The 17,839-nt window shown below is 40.0% G+C and overlaps 1 protein-coding gene across 1 annotated transcript in view; it reads left to right on the plus strand.

Moving 5' to 3' along the window:
- LOC144020701 (receptor-type tyrosine-protein phosphatase S-like) overlaps positions 1–17,839 on the plus strand; it is a 133,891-nt gene that overhangs the window by 54,578 nt on the left and 61,474 nt on the right. The window contains exons 5-6 of the mRNA XM_077524437.1: positions 3,618–3,806; positions 16,699–16,809. Of these exons, the coding sequence (XP_077380563.1) occupies positions 3,618–3,806; positions 16,699–16,809 (300 nt within the window). The remainder of the gene's footprint in view (positions 1–3,617; positions 3,807–16,698; positions 16,810–17,839) is intronic.

A 17,839-nucleotide genomic window follows, 5' to 3' on the forward strand; every position in this document is an offset into this window, starting at 1 on the left:
TTCTTTCTGTAATAGTGGCTGCATTTAAACAATTACCGCTAACAAGTCCTTATTACCCCCCTCGCCCTGCCCCTCCTCTTGATCCTGGCTGCTAATTGCTACTGCTGTTACTGAGCCGGTCTCTGCATAGTTATTAGACAGGAATCATTACAAGCACACAGAGCCACACCGTGAAACGCGCACAGTTCAATGCCACCGTCACTGTACCCTGGTGTTTGTCGGCAGGGAGTAGGTTGTGTAGTGTGCGAATGTGTACTATTGTGAGTCTTTTCAGCAACTCTCTTAGCTATTGGGCGGTATGTTTATCCTCCTGTAGTGACGGCCTGTCAGAAACACGGCGAACCTTACTGCGCGTCTGCCCGCCTACTAAATCACCTAATGACTGGCTAGCTGAGGGAAAAAACCTGCGGCTTTAATGAGGACGGATATAGTGGCCCCGCTGTCTTTGCTACTATCTCCTCTTTCAAGCCCACTGCAGATGTGAAAGGCGGGGAACAGTGGCTCTCACATCACCACGTTTGTGTGGATGTCTAATGTTTCTCTGCGGAAGGAGACAAGGGAGGATTCATGCATGGCCGGGTTGATACAGCACTCGGACTTTTTGATAGCTAGCTCTATAGCTAGCTTGATTGATAGATAGCTTGATGGATGGATAGATAGATTTTAAAGTTTATATACCCTCGAAGTATGTAAACTTGTAAGTGCACTGTGTGGTGAAACAAAAGCGTACCCATAAAATCCAAAATACTATAACAATTTTGATATTTTCAGAGGCTGAAGTTGACATTAGTAGACGTGCGTGTGAATGTTGTTTACGATTCAGAACATTTTTGTGTCATTAAGCGAAGCTTTTGTACATTTAGTTGTGTTCAAGCACAACTGTGGATCCATATCGTTCGAGATAGATTTTTAGATCCCGATAGACCAAGATAGATAGATGGAGCCAGAATAGAACTACATCCAGATTATTATTTTACTATGGACTGGGAATGGACGGAATTCTTCCTGGGGGATTGGGATGGGACAGGAGTGGAAATCCACTCCCGTGCCACCCTCTAATCCGGACTATGCTCACAAAATATTTCAAATACAAAATATAAAGTGTCAAAGTAACCTCCCTGGAATCTAACACATTTTCCCGGGCTTCTCTGCCACACCTTCATGTACTCCTGGAAGGATTATTCCAAGATTCTCCGCAGCTTTATCATCATAACCATCTTGAAGTCTTCCACATCTTCCAGATGGGTCCCTTTGATGACTTCTTGAGATCAGGAATCATGAGGAAAGAAACCACCCAGAGTCAGGTCTGATGAGTTACAAGGTTCCGCTTGTGTTTTTCTTGTCCAGGAACTGCGGGATGCTCGGGGCATTGTGAGCAGCTGCGTTATGGTTCCGATTGAGTGTCTGGCCCACATTGACAAAGAATTTCAGTGTCTTTTGTGACAGCAGTCTTTTTTTTTTTTTTTTTCTTGGTTCAGGGTAAATTTATGGAAGGGTTTGACGGCTCTTGGATGTTGCACGCTGTCTGATCTGATTTCCCTTTTTATCTACCATGCAGAAGCTCACGTCTATATGCTCATCCTCCTTTTTTCTTTTTTTTTTTATTATGCACACACACACACCCACACCCACACACAAAACTGCCCAAAAATCCTGTGTTGAATGGAATGTGAATACAGTATCCGCATGTGGAAACTTACTGTAATCACGATATGCTAGTGTGAGGGTTCTTGGTCGCAAGGGGGTGAATAGTTATGAAATGGAAAAAATACCTTAAATGGTGGGGCCAGGTGGGGCCAACAGAACAAGGGAAGATAAAACATCGAAAAAAATACTAAAAACCTACTAAAACTAGACAGTTAAAAAGAAAAACCAAACTAAAACAATTTAAAACTCCTCAGAAGGAGAGAGTTAAAAATCAGTCTCTTTAAAAGACAAAGAAGTGTGGACCTTCTCCTCGAGGACGCAAGCAATGGAATCACTGGAAGTCCTTCTTGGGCGGCGCCCGGCCTCGACGCGTCAATCCGCGGGCCCTCGGGTGGTCAGGTGGGGTCTATAGACACATAGCAGGGCAGCTCAAGGGCCAAGAATCCGCGTGCAGCTGTTGTGGTTCGCCAGGCCACCGTGTGTTACTTTTGGAGACATACTCACAGCACAGGCAGGGCTTCTTTCCCTGCTGCTGCAGTTGTGTAGTGCTGCGACACCTAGTCCAGTCCAGTCCAGTCCCGTCCCGTCCCGTCCCGTCCCGTCCCGTCCCGTCCCGTTGCGGTTCCCCTGTCCACTCTATTCCTCTGTCCATGTTTCTTCCTCCCATCCTCCTCTTTTGTCCATCGACCTGAGTCTTTAAAAAGGCACTGTCCATTCATCTGATTAGTCCAAAAGAAAACTGATTGGGGTGTGCCAGAGCTTCACAGGTGCAGGCAATTGTTTGTTAGGCTGTCAATTTGGTTGGAAGTCTATAAAACAATTGCACTGCAACCAAAACAAAAACACAGCAAAGAAAACACACCAAAATAGCACACAAGAAAAAAAGCAAGACTTCACAACTCATGCATTAAAAAATATATATATATACTTCTACGTTATGACACTAGGATTGCACTATGTTATGTACCAATCCCGCCGCTTTGCACTTCCAAATAAAATAACACATTCTTTAAGTACAAAACTGTGGATTTTACATCAATACTGATATGTTATCATCAGAAGAGTTTTGAATGATGCTTTACATAAAGTATTTCAAATGGTAAACTGCGTGGATGGATGTTATGTTACAATTAAACCAGTGTTTAAATGAGACATTGATTAACTCGTTCATTCCCAGCTATTTTCACTGAAGCAACTGGATTTTGACTTTTTGTAAGGCCCACAGAATGTTGTGTTCTATTGCTGTAAAAACATGGAACCTACCAAAAGAAAGATTAGTGTCTTCTTTTATAAGTTAAAAAAAAAAGTGTTTCAGTTTTGCAACAACTAGCATTAGAATATAGCTAAGTTTCATCATTATTCACAAACCTGTTTGAAAACACTGGGAAAAAGAGCTTGTTTTAACATGGCCCTGGTTGATCTCTTATACTCTGCTGCCACCTGCTGGGCTTTTCTTTGGTCATAACTACTATTGCTTTAAGCGACCTCTTCAGGTCAGAAGGTGCATCAAATCCTTCTGTGTGCTCTAGCATAAAAAACAAAACAAAAAAAAACCCGTATAAATATGTTTTTGGTAGGGAGGGACAATGTATTAAAAACGTATTTATGCGTTTTTGGGTTTGAATGAGTTAATACGGTCTTAAAATATATAATACAAGATGTAGTCAGTTTGAACCAGTTTTTACACTGTTTGCAGAGGTCTAGTTAAAAAAAATGTTTTTTCAAGTCCAACTAACAGACAAAGATATGAATATGTGCTTACACTCTAATGTCAGACAAAGTCACAACTTTACTGTTAGCAAAACACATTCAGTTCATTGCTGTTCCACTCAAGTCTTAGCAACAGCTTTTCCTTCTCATTGTTCTGTGCTCGTTATTCTTGCCCGTTCTTTTGGACTATTTTCCTTCTTTGCTTTAGTTTCATGCTAAATAACAAATGCATTAACTTTGTGTTTTATGCACCCCTCCAGAGGACCTGTTGCCATTTGGCTTCCCCAGCATCGATATGGGCCCCCAGCTGAAAGTGGTAGAGCGCACAAGGACGGCCACCATGCTGTGTGCGGCCAGTGGGATCCCCGACCCAGAGATCTCCTGGTTCAAGGACTTTCTGCCCGTTGAACCCGGCTCCAGCCAAGGGCGCATCAAACAGCTCCGATCAGGTGAGAAATTTCCACTTTATTTCCCAACCTATTCAGTTTTCCAAAAAGCAAATAAAACTGCATTTAAAGCTTAGCAATGCTATCGTATAAAATCCCTGTTGCTCTAAATGTGGCGATTATCATGCTTTATTTGTGATTATGATCGAGAGATTACATGCTCCTCTCTGATGCTGTGGGGATTTACAACCTTTTCAAAGCCAATTTTATGAATTTGCTTAATTCTGCAGCCAAGGGGAAAGTCGTTGTTTTTAATCAACATTTGGGACTTTCCTGTACTTAATAGTCCACGTAATATTTTAAGCACAGAATTCAGATGTGCCACAAACCAACTCATGCCTCACAAACTCACTAAATTAAACATGCATCACAGAAACCGCTGAAAACCAAAGGATATGGAGTCAAGTGGATTTTGTATTGAAATGATGCATGTCTTATCTTTTACTCACACTGAAGTCACGTCAAATGAAAGAATGTTTGCTTTTGGAGAACACGTGTGTATTGACAGGCAGATTGAGGGATGAACATTTTGCACTAAAGACAGTTTGCTCAGCTTTGTTTGTGCTCCTCTGCGGAGACCACACAGTCTCTCCTGGAATAAGCAGACAAGCATTCCTCAGCTATTTTCCCTCAGCTGTCCTCGGGGGTAATGAAAGTGATGGTGAGGCAAAATCATTTTGCTGTAGCTCAAACCCACGTTCTCCGGGCTTGTCTGTGCCGCCGGCCTCGCTATCTCGCCGCTGTCGGCCGACATACTTCACTGATCACTCCTGCCCTTTGTCAACCTTTCATCTGCAATCTCCATTTGTACGACTGCGGCTTCAGAAACTTCCAAACATTTCTTCAACAAGTGACCTATCTGGCTTTCAAATGATTGACCTGAACGGATGTTACAGCGGAGCTGCATACCGAGTGATGGCACTGGTCGGAAATTAGAATAGCGATGAAGGATCACTGAAGTTTTAATGTTGAAATGCTAATCCATTTACTGTATTTTATGACTACTGATTTTTAATGAAGGGCCTCCAAAGTTGAACACAAGCTGTTCCATCCCTATTTGTTGTGAACAACTTTTATTACAGGAAATAAAAATAATCAGAGCTCAACTGTCGTCATAATAAAATCTTTATAATGGTCAACTTTTTAAGTAACATTTCCTGACATTAACTGTCATTCAAGCAGAATATAAGTTAATGGTCGTTAACGTTCTCTGTCACACCAGCAAAAAAATAAGGTAATGACTGTTAACATTCAGTTATCTAAAAAAAAAAATGTTTTAACTTTAATAGACAAATGACAAAGGCGTAAAGTGGCTCTCGTTTTCTAAGAAGTGCAATGACATTTCCTTAATTTACACTAAGGAAGAAAGTGGTACTACTAACACTTGCAAGACACCATACTGTTGTTTGCAGGTTTAATAATGTTAAAATATGTAACAAGTAAAAATAAAAAAATTCCATCTCAGATTAGAATCATAAAAACAATATAAGCCACTATATATATATATATATATATATATATATATATATATATATATATAGTATATGTATTAGGGATGTAACGATATCCAAACATCACGATACGATATTGTCACAATATGAACGTCACGATACGATAATTATCACGGTATTGTGGGGGTTTTGGCGATATTTAAAAATGTTCACAATATTGTAAAAAAAGAGCTTATACTAAAAAAAAAAAAAAGCACAATATTGTGCTTTTGTACATAACAGCAATGCATATAAACCATCTACAATCTCTAATAACAATAGTGAGGCACTTACTTGGTAATGCAAGCACACATTGATCGCTTCACAAGCTAATTAGGTTCCCCTTTATCTGACAATTGTCATCGAAGCCAAAACATCCCTAATGAAAATTAAATTGCATTAATGAGCTAGCCACTAGAGGGTGCTAGAACTGCACAAATGGAACTCAACCTGCCTTTTTTTTAACAGATGTGTTCCTTTCAAATATTGTGAACATGACGACGACGATATTGCGGCGATATACTGCGATTGGTTGCCGACCAGTTCAGGGTGTACCGCCTACTGCCCATAGCCAGCTGGGATAGGCTCCAGCACCCCCGCGACCCTTGTAAGGAGTAAGCGGTTCAGAAAATGAATGGATAGATGGATGGATGGGGATATATATATATATATATAGTCACAAAATAGCTAAAACATGCGCATGAAATGATAAGTCCATCCATCCATCCATTTCCTTTCCGCTGACTCCTCACAAGGGGCTGCTGGAGCCTATCTCAGCGAGCAGTAGGCAGGGTACACCCTGAACTGGTTGTCTCTTCCGCACCCCCGTTGAATATTTTCCCAGGCCGTGTTTTGTTCCCAGTCTGTCCCTGATTCCCCTCCACAACTTCTTTTCAGAACGTCTTTGTAGCTCATCACCAGCCAAAAATATAAGTAATAATATGATAATAAGCCACCTGGCAATTTTAGCTTGTAGCTTTAGCCTCAGGCTCTACCTTATGGTTTCTAAAGTAGGTGCACTTGATTTGTGTACCAACGCTCCAGTATGGCACAATAACAATAACTTGTGGCCACAAATTTATATTTCGTGCTCAATTTACACATATTTCGTAGCTCCAAATGAACATTTTGTTTTATTTTTTGCAAACCTTAACAGTATATCAATTTTGTGAACACAATTCACATTTGTCATTTTTCACATTTTCAGATCTGCTTGTCACATCATGTGAGGTAGCACAGCTGGTGGGGGGGGGGGGGGGGGGCGTGCAGGGGACAAGGGAAAACCTAAAAACACTCCACCCTCAAGTTGATCATGAGTGTAATGATGTCAGTCTGCTTCTTCTCTTATCAGTCCTTGTTGACAAGCCAAAGAAAAAGCAAAACTGACGCACAGCATTATTCAGTTCGTCCTCTGCTGCTTGGCAACCTCCTGAGGTACGCGGAGGTCTCACGCAATATTCTGCCGTCTCGCGTGTGCTTAATCATCTGCTGTGGTCTATTTCATCTCATCTTGTCCGATAGTTGTTTGGGCCTTTGTTGGGAGTTACCCAGACATGACATTCCTTCACAAGTGCAGCATGTTAGGCCAAGTATCACTCTGATGAAAGAGCATCAAGACAAATTGCAACGTACGATTCGGTGTGAGCTTTAATGGGATTTCAACTCAACAAAAGCGCGCCACAGCCGAGCAACAAAATGTGCTGTATAATGAACCAAACGCTGCAGTGAGATGCCTTAGAGGAAATCAATTACACCTGAGCGATGCACAAAATAGCGGCACGATGTTGTGTGGATGACGCTCCTTTAAGATCACTTAAATGAGGGCACCTTCCAAGCTCTGCCTCTGATTTGGGAGACGGCTGCCAGCTCTCGCTGGATCACAGCCAGGGGTGTGTTTGGGGACATAAATGTTGTTTTCCTTCTCTCTCTTTTCCTTTGTTGAGACGTGGAAATATTCCTGTGGCTCATATGTGCGAGGATGAAATATGATTTTGGAGATAACTGCACCCTATTTTAGAAAGATTCCATACTTCCAGAAATAGACTTGCAATCAATTTCTGTCCCTCAAGGCACAAAGTACATTAATGTATTCCATCGGGCTAATTATCGAACTCCATTGTGCCCTTTTCAGGGCAGAAAATGTTCCCTAGCTGTAAAAGCCAAGTGTCAAGGGTACATAACAGTGCCTTTGAGGATTTTTGTTGCTTTCCAAAGGACAAACCCTTAATCGCACAGCCTCAATCCATATTTAGGAACACAGCAGTGGAGAGTCTTGTATTTGGTATCTGGGCCTTCAGTGGGGATTTACCCTATTTAATCCATCTTTTAAAACCAGCACATTAATGGCGGTATTATAGAAAGCATCAATACTGTATAAAAGTGCAACATTCCAGGTATAACTGGAGCAGTTATAGAAAATATCAATTTTCATCCATTTGAAAGTGTCCCCCCCAAATACCATATGTTACCCATCTCTATAGGGGCTCACATTATTATTATTTTTCCCTCATCTCCCTCTAGCCATTCTCATGTTTATCATTATCTAAGAAATTCGGTGCACTAACTAGTAGGGATGTAATGATGTCCAAACATCACAATACGATATTATCACGATATGAAGGTCACGGTACGATAATTATCACAATATTGTGGGGGCGTTGCCGATATTTAAAAAAGATCACAATATTGTAAAAAACAGAGCTCATACAAAAAAAGAAAAAAAGCACAATATTGTGCTTTTGTACATAACAGCAATGCATATAAACCATCTACAATCTCTAATAACAATAGTGTGGCACTTACTTGGTAATGCAAGCACATATTGATCGCTTCACAAGCAAATTAGGTTCCCCTTCATCTGACAATTAGCACAGATTTTAAACATAGAAGGCCAAAACATCCCAAATGAAAATTAAATTGCACTAATAATCTAGCCACTAGAGGGTGCTAGAACTGCACAAATGGAAATCAACCTGACTTTTTTTTAACAGATATGTTCCTTTTAAATATTGTAAACATGACGACGATATTGTGGCAGTTTTAATATCACGATATCACGATATTGCCCTTATCGTGACATCCCTACTAACTAGTGAACCACCAGGCTTCCCGTTCTGTCTCCTTGTTGGTCATTGTTATTTATTTATGTTTCTTGGACGCGTTGTGACTGTGCAGACAAATTCCTTTTGTGTTCTTACATACTTGGGCCACTAAAGATGATTCTGACAAAAATAAAACATGTTTTGCTTGTTGAAGTTGGCTGTAACAGGTATTGCTCTCACCAACCAATCAGAGGATGGAAAATTTATGATATTAAAAGCCAGCACTCTGGCTCAATGAGAACAAATTTGAAATCAGATTGGTTTAAAGAAACAGTGCCTTTACTAAAAGTTTAACGACGTGATTCTGACGGTCTTGGCAACTTAGACTGACAGAGCATATTGAAGATGAAATCTGTTTAGACAAAAAAAATAAAAATGAAAAAATCTAAAATTCACATCCTCGTACAGGAATCAGTGCAACCAACCGAATGCACTGTGAGAATAAATGAACTAAGGAATTTTTCAAAAAAATGTTCATAGTAATCAGCGGATCCATTCACTCTCTTTCCTGTTTTTCTACCACCTGGCTCACCAGTTCAGATCTCAGTGAGGTGAAGCATGACAATCTATCTGTCAGTATATGGCATGAGAGACTAAGAGTCGCAGAGTTTACCAAAGCACTTAACGGACTCTGACACCCGCAGCCAAGCAGATGGCCTCCAATATGGCCCCGGAGGTTGACTGCTGGGTAATGGATAGACCTGCCTTACCTAAGAATTGTGGCGTGAGTAAAGGTTGGGCAAAGTTGGAAGGTGGCAAGAGATTGTGGGATGTTCTTTTATTGGATACTAGAAAGTAAACAAATAAGGATATTTGATTATTTTTGACTAAATCTATTTGACAAAATTATTAACAGCCTTTGGTATGATAACAAGGAGAGTAAACTCAATAAGTTGAATTTTATTTATAGAGCACTTGAAATCCAACCCCAACAGAGTGATGCACATACTAAAAATCAAACATAAAACATGAGACAATTAAACCTAACACAACTTGAAAAGATTGAAACAATAACAAAGTTAAAAACAATAAAAACAAATAGGACAGTAAAACAAGTGCAGAGTCTCATGCTGTGTTGAAAGCAAAGGAATAAAAATGGGTTTTAAGGCACCCTTCGAAAATGGACAGTGAGGGAGCTTGACTAATGTGCACCGGGAGGCCATCCCATAAGACCGGCAATAGAAAAAGCTCTAGACTTTGGCACCTTCAGGAGCAACTGGTCAGCTGACCCGGGGAACCAAGCAGGAGTTTAAGGATGGAACAGCTCAGAGAGGTAAAGTGGGGCTTGAAAAGCCATTCAATGATTCGGAAACAAACAGAAGTGTGAGGGTGTGACCAACAGTGGAATCAGGAGGCTTGACTTTTTTTTTCTTGGTTGTCAACTATGTGATGTTCAAAAAAAAATGCTCCACAACAGTGACTTAGTGAGAAACTGAAAAATGTCTACTATCTATACCAGCATATACTCACTGCAGGAGACTGACTAAAGCAGGGGGTTTCCCCCAAACTGGAGGCCATTTGCACCCCATCATCCATTTTTCAGTGGCCTGCGGCTTCTCTGAAAATTGACATTTGACGTGGCCCACACGCTAGCTAACAAAAAAACACCGCAAACACTCTGTCTTCCACTTTCTGCTCTGTGTCCAATTAATCAACAATAATGATCCAAATATATGGCTCACCTGTTTTCTGGGTTTGGTCAGAAAACTGAGCCAAGATTGGTCATTACCTACTTCCTCAGCACAGGTGATGTCATCTTCAGTCGACAGCTAGTGGAAAAATTCGTTTTTAAAGTTATTACTTGTACAAGAAAAATAGTGAAGTTATCAAATGAATTCTGGGCAAAATATGAACTTTTTACTGCTGTAAATGGCTCAATGACTCAAGTATCCCTTCCTTTGATTTCAGCATATCAACATTAATTGTTCACTGATTTCTGTAGTCCTTCATGAAAGAAGACTGTGTTTAATCAAAATAAGACATTTGCAAACAAATGTTTTTACTTTGGAAAACAATAACTGAACCGGTAACATAATACAAAATCAACCCCCCCTTTTTTAAATCATTATACGAATGCAAAAGTACAGTAAACACCAATCACTGGTTAACTCATTTTCTCCCAATAACATGTAAATGTTTTTTTTTAATGTTGTAAGTGTCCCAAACACGTATTTATACGTTGTTGTTTTTTTTTTTTTTTTTTTTTTTATTAAGGCTAGAGCATACAGAAGGCTTTGAAACGGTTGCAGAAATGGTAGTTATTATACAAACGGCCAGCAGGTGGCAGCACAGCAAAGGAGATCAACCGGGGCCATCTAGAAAAAAAAGCTAAATTACTTACAATTTTAAATAGATTTGTGAAAACTGATGAAACTTAGCTCTCTTCTAATGCTAATTGCTGCAAAACGGAAACAGATAGAAACATACTTTTTTTCCTGATGAAAGAAAAGACTTTAATCTTTCTTTTGGTAGGTTCCATGCTTTTATAGCAATTGAACACAATGTTCTGTGGGCCTTGCAAAATCAGTCAAAATCCAGTCAAACAGCCGGGAGCGAACGGGATTGAGAAATGTGAAAATGGCTGGGAGTGAATGAGTTAATAAACAGTAATCAGGGGATTTTTTTTTTAAACACGCTTTAATGCAACATTAAAATCTGATTAGTCGATTAATCGATTGAATAATCGAGAGATTAACCAATTCTAAAAACATTTGGTAGTGACAGCACTAGTGTGACGTTACTATTCTTCTACAAATAGACGTTAGCATCCTACCCCGGTTGACTCCAGGTGTTCGATTGGAGCCGGTACAACTATCACTTAAAAGTTGTTTCATTTCAGCCAGATAGTCATGAAACACCGGCCACCATTTTACCGCAACTGGGTTGACAGAGATCATATCTCAGTCTGGCTCTTTAAGCAGCTTACTTTTCCATTTTCTATTTCCTCGACTTTCTCTTTTTGTAGGTCATCCTTAAACTGACTTGCATCGTGATTGACCGCTGCTCGTTTGTGTATGTGCAGTATGCGCCCACCGTGACCTTTGCACCAGACAATTGTTGTGTTCTTTACGTCCGTCTCACCTCTGCTCTGTCTGGTTGTATTCCTGACTATACTTCATTTCTGAAGGAGAGCTGGGGCTCGATGATTTCTTAATCCTGTTCATCACAAGCTTTCTCTGAATCGTGAGCAAAAGGAAAAAATGGAGAGCAACAAGAGAGCCATGAGCTGTTTTCCTCTCATGTTTGAAAAGAAAAAAAAAAGGACTCAGGTGGATGATTGATTTAGCTTGCTGAGCCTCAGCTGAAAAAGTTGAGACCAAGGTGGCTGAAACAAATCAAACTTTATCTCCCTTGAAGAATGACTCATAGAGACACCGAAAATACCCACATGCAAGATATTAGAACTCATCTGATTAGTTCTTTTGCTTGATTAAATCATATACAAGTTGAATGCAATTGAAAATGACACAGAGTCCACCATTAGATTTAATGTTTTGTGACAGTTATCTTCTCTACACAGCAGTACTGCACTACATTTAATTTAAAAGGGAAATACGAGCAAAACGGTGTTCATTAAACCGACATTATGCAGCTGTTTTATCTCAGCTTGTAATATAGAGTAACACTCACTACAACATTCCACATCAGTGTTTTGTGTAAGTCACGACTGCCACTAAAACCCTAAAAAAGATATTTACTATGCAAATATTGTAAGCAGTGCTTTGGAATGCTTTTGGACGAAGGCCAACAGCAGAAGGCGACCCGGCTTTAGTAAGAAGCAGAGATCGGGACAGTTTGTTGGCCTTTTGATTTGCTGCAATTGGACCCGGATCACAAATTTTTACAGGAGCAGTTGCCTCCACCAAGACAGAAACATTTGTCCCACTCTGAAATTAATGAAGGGCTACAAATGAGGATCTTAAACACTAAAATGAAGTAAAGTTTCATCCATTCTTATTCAAACACGATTGCTTTGCTCAGCAACTTCCTCTTAACATGGACAAATCGCATAAATGGAAGTTTTTATTGCAGCATTACATTTTTTTATTTTTTTTATTTTTAAAGACGGTAGCTACTCGCTAGCTAGCCAGCTATTTTCACAATTTGATTCTCACCTAAATTTAATAACAACAACAATAATCCATCCATCCATTTTCTGAACCGCTTGTTCCTCACAAGGGTCGCAGGGGGTGCTGGAGCCTATCCCAGCCGGCTTTGGGCAGCAGGCGGGGTACACCCTGAACTGGTTGCCAGCCAATCGCAGGGCACACAGAGACGAACAACATCCACAACAACAACAACAATGTAATAATATTTTACACCTCCATTTTTTTTTTAACTACGCATGATATAATATATACTGTACGCCCCCAAAAAATCAGGACAATTGAAAGGCTCAAAGCAAAGTCTAATTGTGCGCACGGATGGTGTTGTCTTTCATTTATTTTCCGCTGTCGTGGGATGGAACACAGATGACTCCCAGCCAATTGAAGCGGCTCCCTTCATTCCCAATAAAATCAGGGTGGTGAAAACACACACATTGTTTGACATTATGACATTTAAGGCATTGAGAAAGTGTCCTTGCTCTTAATGGTTTGTCTAGTGTTTTAGTCATGACCATATCTTGCCATATATTCATATATGTAGTTTTATGCTCTATTTATAATTTTCATGCATAACAAGTACAACAACACCCTAGGAAGAATACCTACCCATACAGCCATACTCAATTGCTCATACTTTAGTATTATATATATATTTTGCTATGAACTATAGCTATATTTAACTAGCCTGAGGGATTTAATGTACCTGCCTGTATAATATTCTATAGTTTGTGTGTGGATGCATAGGTATATATCTATGACTGCGTGGGTTCCTTTTGTTCTACAGTTAGTGTGTGTATGAGGTGTGTATTTTGAATTGTTGTGCTTTTTTTGTCTTTGCTCAGCGCAATGCAGCAGAGTGTAAACCCTGGTTATGTTCTTCCTCCTCAGGCTTCATGTCAAAGTCTGTTTCGGATGAGATGAATGTGACACAGTAGGCTGCAAGAAAGGGAGGGAAAAAAATCACTGCTGGTAATTCAAAAGGCCCGTTAGCAAGAGTGGGAATAAAGTAGCAGTAAGAATAGAACTCTTTGAAAACCAGATGAAGAAAAGAACACCTGACAAATGTTGGGAATAATTTAGTTTAGGGAGACACAGAAAGTAGGAGGATGAAAATTGAGGAAATAAAAGAGGCACACGGATGAGTTAAAGAGCATCATTGGGTTGTTGCTGTGGGGTACTGGGGACCGTGTGCCACTTAGCTGCTATAAGCAAAAGTATATAACTGTCTCTTTAAAGTTGACAAAAAGTCATTCGGGGACTTCTTTTTGATTCATAAACTTTGTGCACTTGTTTGGTGTCACATTGGTTACAGTTTATACAGCCCTGAGATATGAGTTTAATTTGTTGTGTAACCATGCTTTTAACTCATAACTCTTGTACCTCAAATCATCTTTCACCATTGAAAAGAATGAACATGCCATTTACCATTCCATCCTCCTCCCAAAAATACTAACCTAACAATAATAAACTCTATGATATTGTACTTTATACTTTATATACTTTATAAAAACAATTAGTATGGAATGTGAAGGTTTAAAGAGTTTGTGCCTTCTGGTAAGTGTGACATGGCCAGCGGGGGCAGTTTAATACAGTCATACAGATTCACAACTACCAGAACTGGACTGGCCATCTGGCATACAGGGCAGATGCCTGGTGGGCTGGTGTCCTTTAGGGCCGATGTGATGCGATTCAAGTATTATTTGCCTCCATTTTACCCAGAGTGACCAGCCCACAATTTAGAAGGACTAGCCCATTGATCCATTTACAATATAGAGATCAAACTGAACCAATAATCATCAGTGGTAGAGCTATGTGGTAGCCAAGTGCGGCCAGGGCCAATTATTTGTACTAGTCCAGCCCTGAAAACTAGTGATGTGCTTCTCGGGTCGAATCCCTGAAGCGTGTGCCGAGTAATGGAGATGAGTGGTTCATGAACCGCGATTCAATGCGTGTGTCGATGACGTAGGTGATGACGTTTGAAGCCCCGCGAAGCGGGTGTACCACGTGACTGATTCAGGAAATGATTCGCTAGGTTTGAGTGTAGTTCGAAATAAAAGCGGCAAAGAAACGCTATGGATTCCCCTTCACTTTTTCTGTTTTCGGGTCCCTTATTGCGCTACTTTTTTTTGCTTTTGGCATTCGATTTGCCGAGCTTCTTTTTGCGATGGAACCAGCAAGAAAGAGATTTTCCCTTGTTTGGGACTGGAGCACTTTGAGCAGATCTCACCTCAGAAAATAATGCACTGCAATTACAGTACTATTTTAACAGATTCCAATAATAAAATAAAATAAAATGTGACAACACATAAAATTCACATTTTTCTGTTCACAGTTGAAAGTCCCCTTCAGTCCTGGAATCACAGAAATATACGCGTCCAATTCTATACAAACTTGCTATCTCATATCGATGCACCCCTGCTTCATCAGTACCATGTGAAAGAGTTTTTTTCCCAAAGGAGGTGAAATTCTCTGCAAAAACAAACAAACCGCCTGAGTCCAAAAACTTTGGAAAAAATATTGTTTTTAAATAAATATGAATAAGCACTTTATTTTACCTCATTTCACATTTTCACTTGTTGCATAAGCACAAACATAGACAAAGTAACACAACAATTCATGCTAAAACACTCTTCAAATATATATTCTTTTGTATTTAGAGCATGATATACAAAATTACACCACACCATTTTATTGCGTGCACCAAGCATGTTATACATTTTTCTGTCCACATGATGGCGTAGTCGAGGAAATGAATCATCTTGAAGCCCCTACGTGTGTGTGACGCTTTTCACTGCAGGGCTTCACTGCTTTACGGGGCTTCATTTTGCCATCACTACTGAAAACTACTGTAAGTGAGTCAATAGAGAGCCGGACATTGACGTCACACATCCCAAAATGGGGGTTAGTGCCGCCATTTTGGCAGTATAGAAAATGCGTCTGCCACTTTGAGAAAACGGCAAACGCCACACTTTCACAATGATTGTCAGCTGTTGTGGACCAGCTGCCACAAAGAGAAGAGGCAAAAAAAAAAAAAAGGATCAAGTATTCTCCAGGCTACCAAAAGAGGAACTGTGTAGCCAATGGAGCACTTTGTACATGGTGGCTGAATCAGCAGATGCTAACTGTTAACACGCTCAAAATGTGGGGGAAATAATCCATTTTGTTTGTTTGTGCTGCTACAGTTTATGATGTTACACAAGTTGAATTTAATAACTGACCAACACCATAAAGAAGAATAAATTACGGCAGCCGCGGCTCAATTAGCCGATGCTAAGTTGCAAGCATACGTAAATAACAGTGCGAGACTTGCGGGAATCTGCTAACTTTGATGGTATTTGACTGTACATAAAGAGGAAAATAAATCCTAATTGTACACATTTGTAAATCCTTTGTATAAGAGAGGAGGGAATTCCACTAGCAAGGTCGCCAAGTTGGAAAAAAAGCACTCCTACCGTTTCATCTGCAGTCCAACCTGTCCACCTCGGACAAGTATATCATGTCCTTTTCATCAAAGTGACCGTCAATGCTCTTGGGCGGAAAGTTGATGGATAAACGCTAGTTTTTGCCCTCCACGCCATTGCGGTCCATTAATACTGCGCCACTACTTTCCTGCCACAGGGGGGCGTGTTCAGAGAAATAGTCACGTGACGTATGCTATGAACTTAGCTTAGCTTGTAGTTTAGCTCAACGCTAACAAACAAAGCACATAGCTTTGACTAGCTAGCGACGTGGTTCTTTTCAGTCAAATACACATCTATCTTAATATGTATACTTATATATTTGTTTTATGTGTTGTTTGACAATCAACTTAGCATTAATTAGCTTGAAGAAATGTTCTGTATCTGCCACACTTCTGTCTCACTGCCATCTCAAATTCCAATCAAATCAGCTGAACGATGGCTTTTCAAAAGTCCCGACAGGTCACTTGTATCTCAAGCCACCTTTTATTTTTAAGGAAGAAGGACAGAGTTGCCTCATATTTTTTGTACTCTGTTCAAACGTTGCCTCACTACAAAAGAACTAGCAAAGCAGGCTTTGATTGATGTCGAAGCAATAGAAGTGAAGCTCCCTCCGGGTCACGATGTACAAGACGCAGGAAAAGACCAACAAACAGACATGAAGCATGTGATAGCCGGATGCCATCAAAAAAAAAAAAAAAAAAAAAAACGTCTTTCTTCTCTTATCCTCCTCCCCTCAGGAGCTCTCCAGATCGAGAACAGCGAGGAAACCGACCAAGGGAAGTACGAGTGCGTGGCCACGAATTCTCAAGGTGTGCGCTACTCCTCGCCAGCCAACCTCTACGTGCGAGGTAGGGCCTGAAAACACGACATGCAACCAAAACACACACATAGCTAGAGACAAAACACCATGAAATCACCACTGCTGGGGTGCTGTCGCGTTATAACCAAACACGTCTTTTCCATTACTGTGCTCTTTCAACAAGTACTACTAACCAACTCATTGTCTGCAGTACATGTTGATCTTGTTTGGTATTTTCCACCTTAACAAGTCCACCTTAAACCGCACCACGGTTTAACTGCATGGAGACGTCACTGTCTATTAAAATCAATTTCCTACTTGAGGCTGTCTGACCTGAGGAGTTAAACCAGCGGTGGGCAAAAGATAGCCTGAGGTCCACTTCGTTCATTAATCCGGCCCACTAAGGCTTAATTTTATGTTTTTCTTTTTCACAACAAATAACAACCTTGAAAAATAATTAGCTGTCTAAGTACCATCATGACCAGCATTAAAATACTGTAGAGGAGAATGTCTACATACAAATTGATTCATCAAAAATGAGAAAAAAAAATAGCATACATCAATAATGATTCAATTTAAACTCTTCATTGCCAGCTATTTTAGAGCATTTTCACATTTTCAAGACCCACATAATGTTGTTTGATTTTTGTATATACAGTACATCAAATCTACCAAATGAAAGAATAGGCTCTCGCTTGTCAGCAGGGGGAAAAAAAGTGAATCTGCCTTTTTCCATCCTTATGTAATCAGTGGCAGGGGGGGAAAAAAATGGTCGGTTGTACCAAAATGCAGTTGTTTCTCCTATTGCCAACAAACTGTATAAAATGGGCCATCGATGCCATCTACTGGTGGTTGTGCATCAGTAATGTTGTCTACAAGTTTAAGTTTAGTATACTTGACAATGACAGTGAATGAGTTTGAAAATCTACTGCACATACAAGTAAAATGAAAATTGGACCAATATGTTTGTATAAAAACTCTTCAAGATTAAATGCAGATGTATTAACTTAGGAGGTAAAGCGCACAGTTGAATTGATAAATTTAACGTAAAAGTCAACTGACAACTGAACTGTAGTTGT

The sequence above is a fragment of the Festucalex cinctus genome, chromosome 1, assembly GCF_051991245.1.
Source record: "Festucalex cinctus isolate MCC-2025b chromosome 1, RoL_Fcin_1.0, whole genome shotgun sequence".
Lineage (NCBI taxonomy): Eukaryota > Metazoa > Chordata > Actinopteri > Syngnathiformes > Syngnathidae > Festucalex > Festucalex cinctus.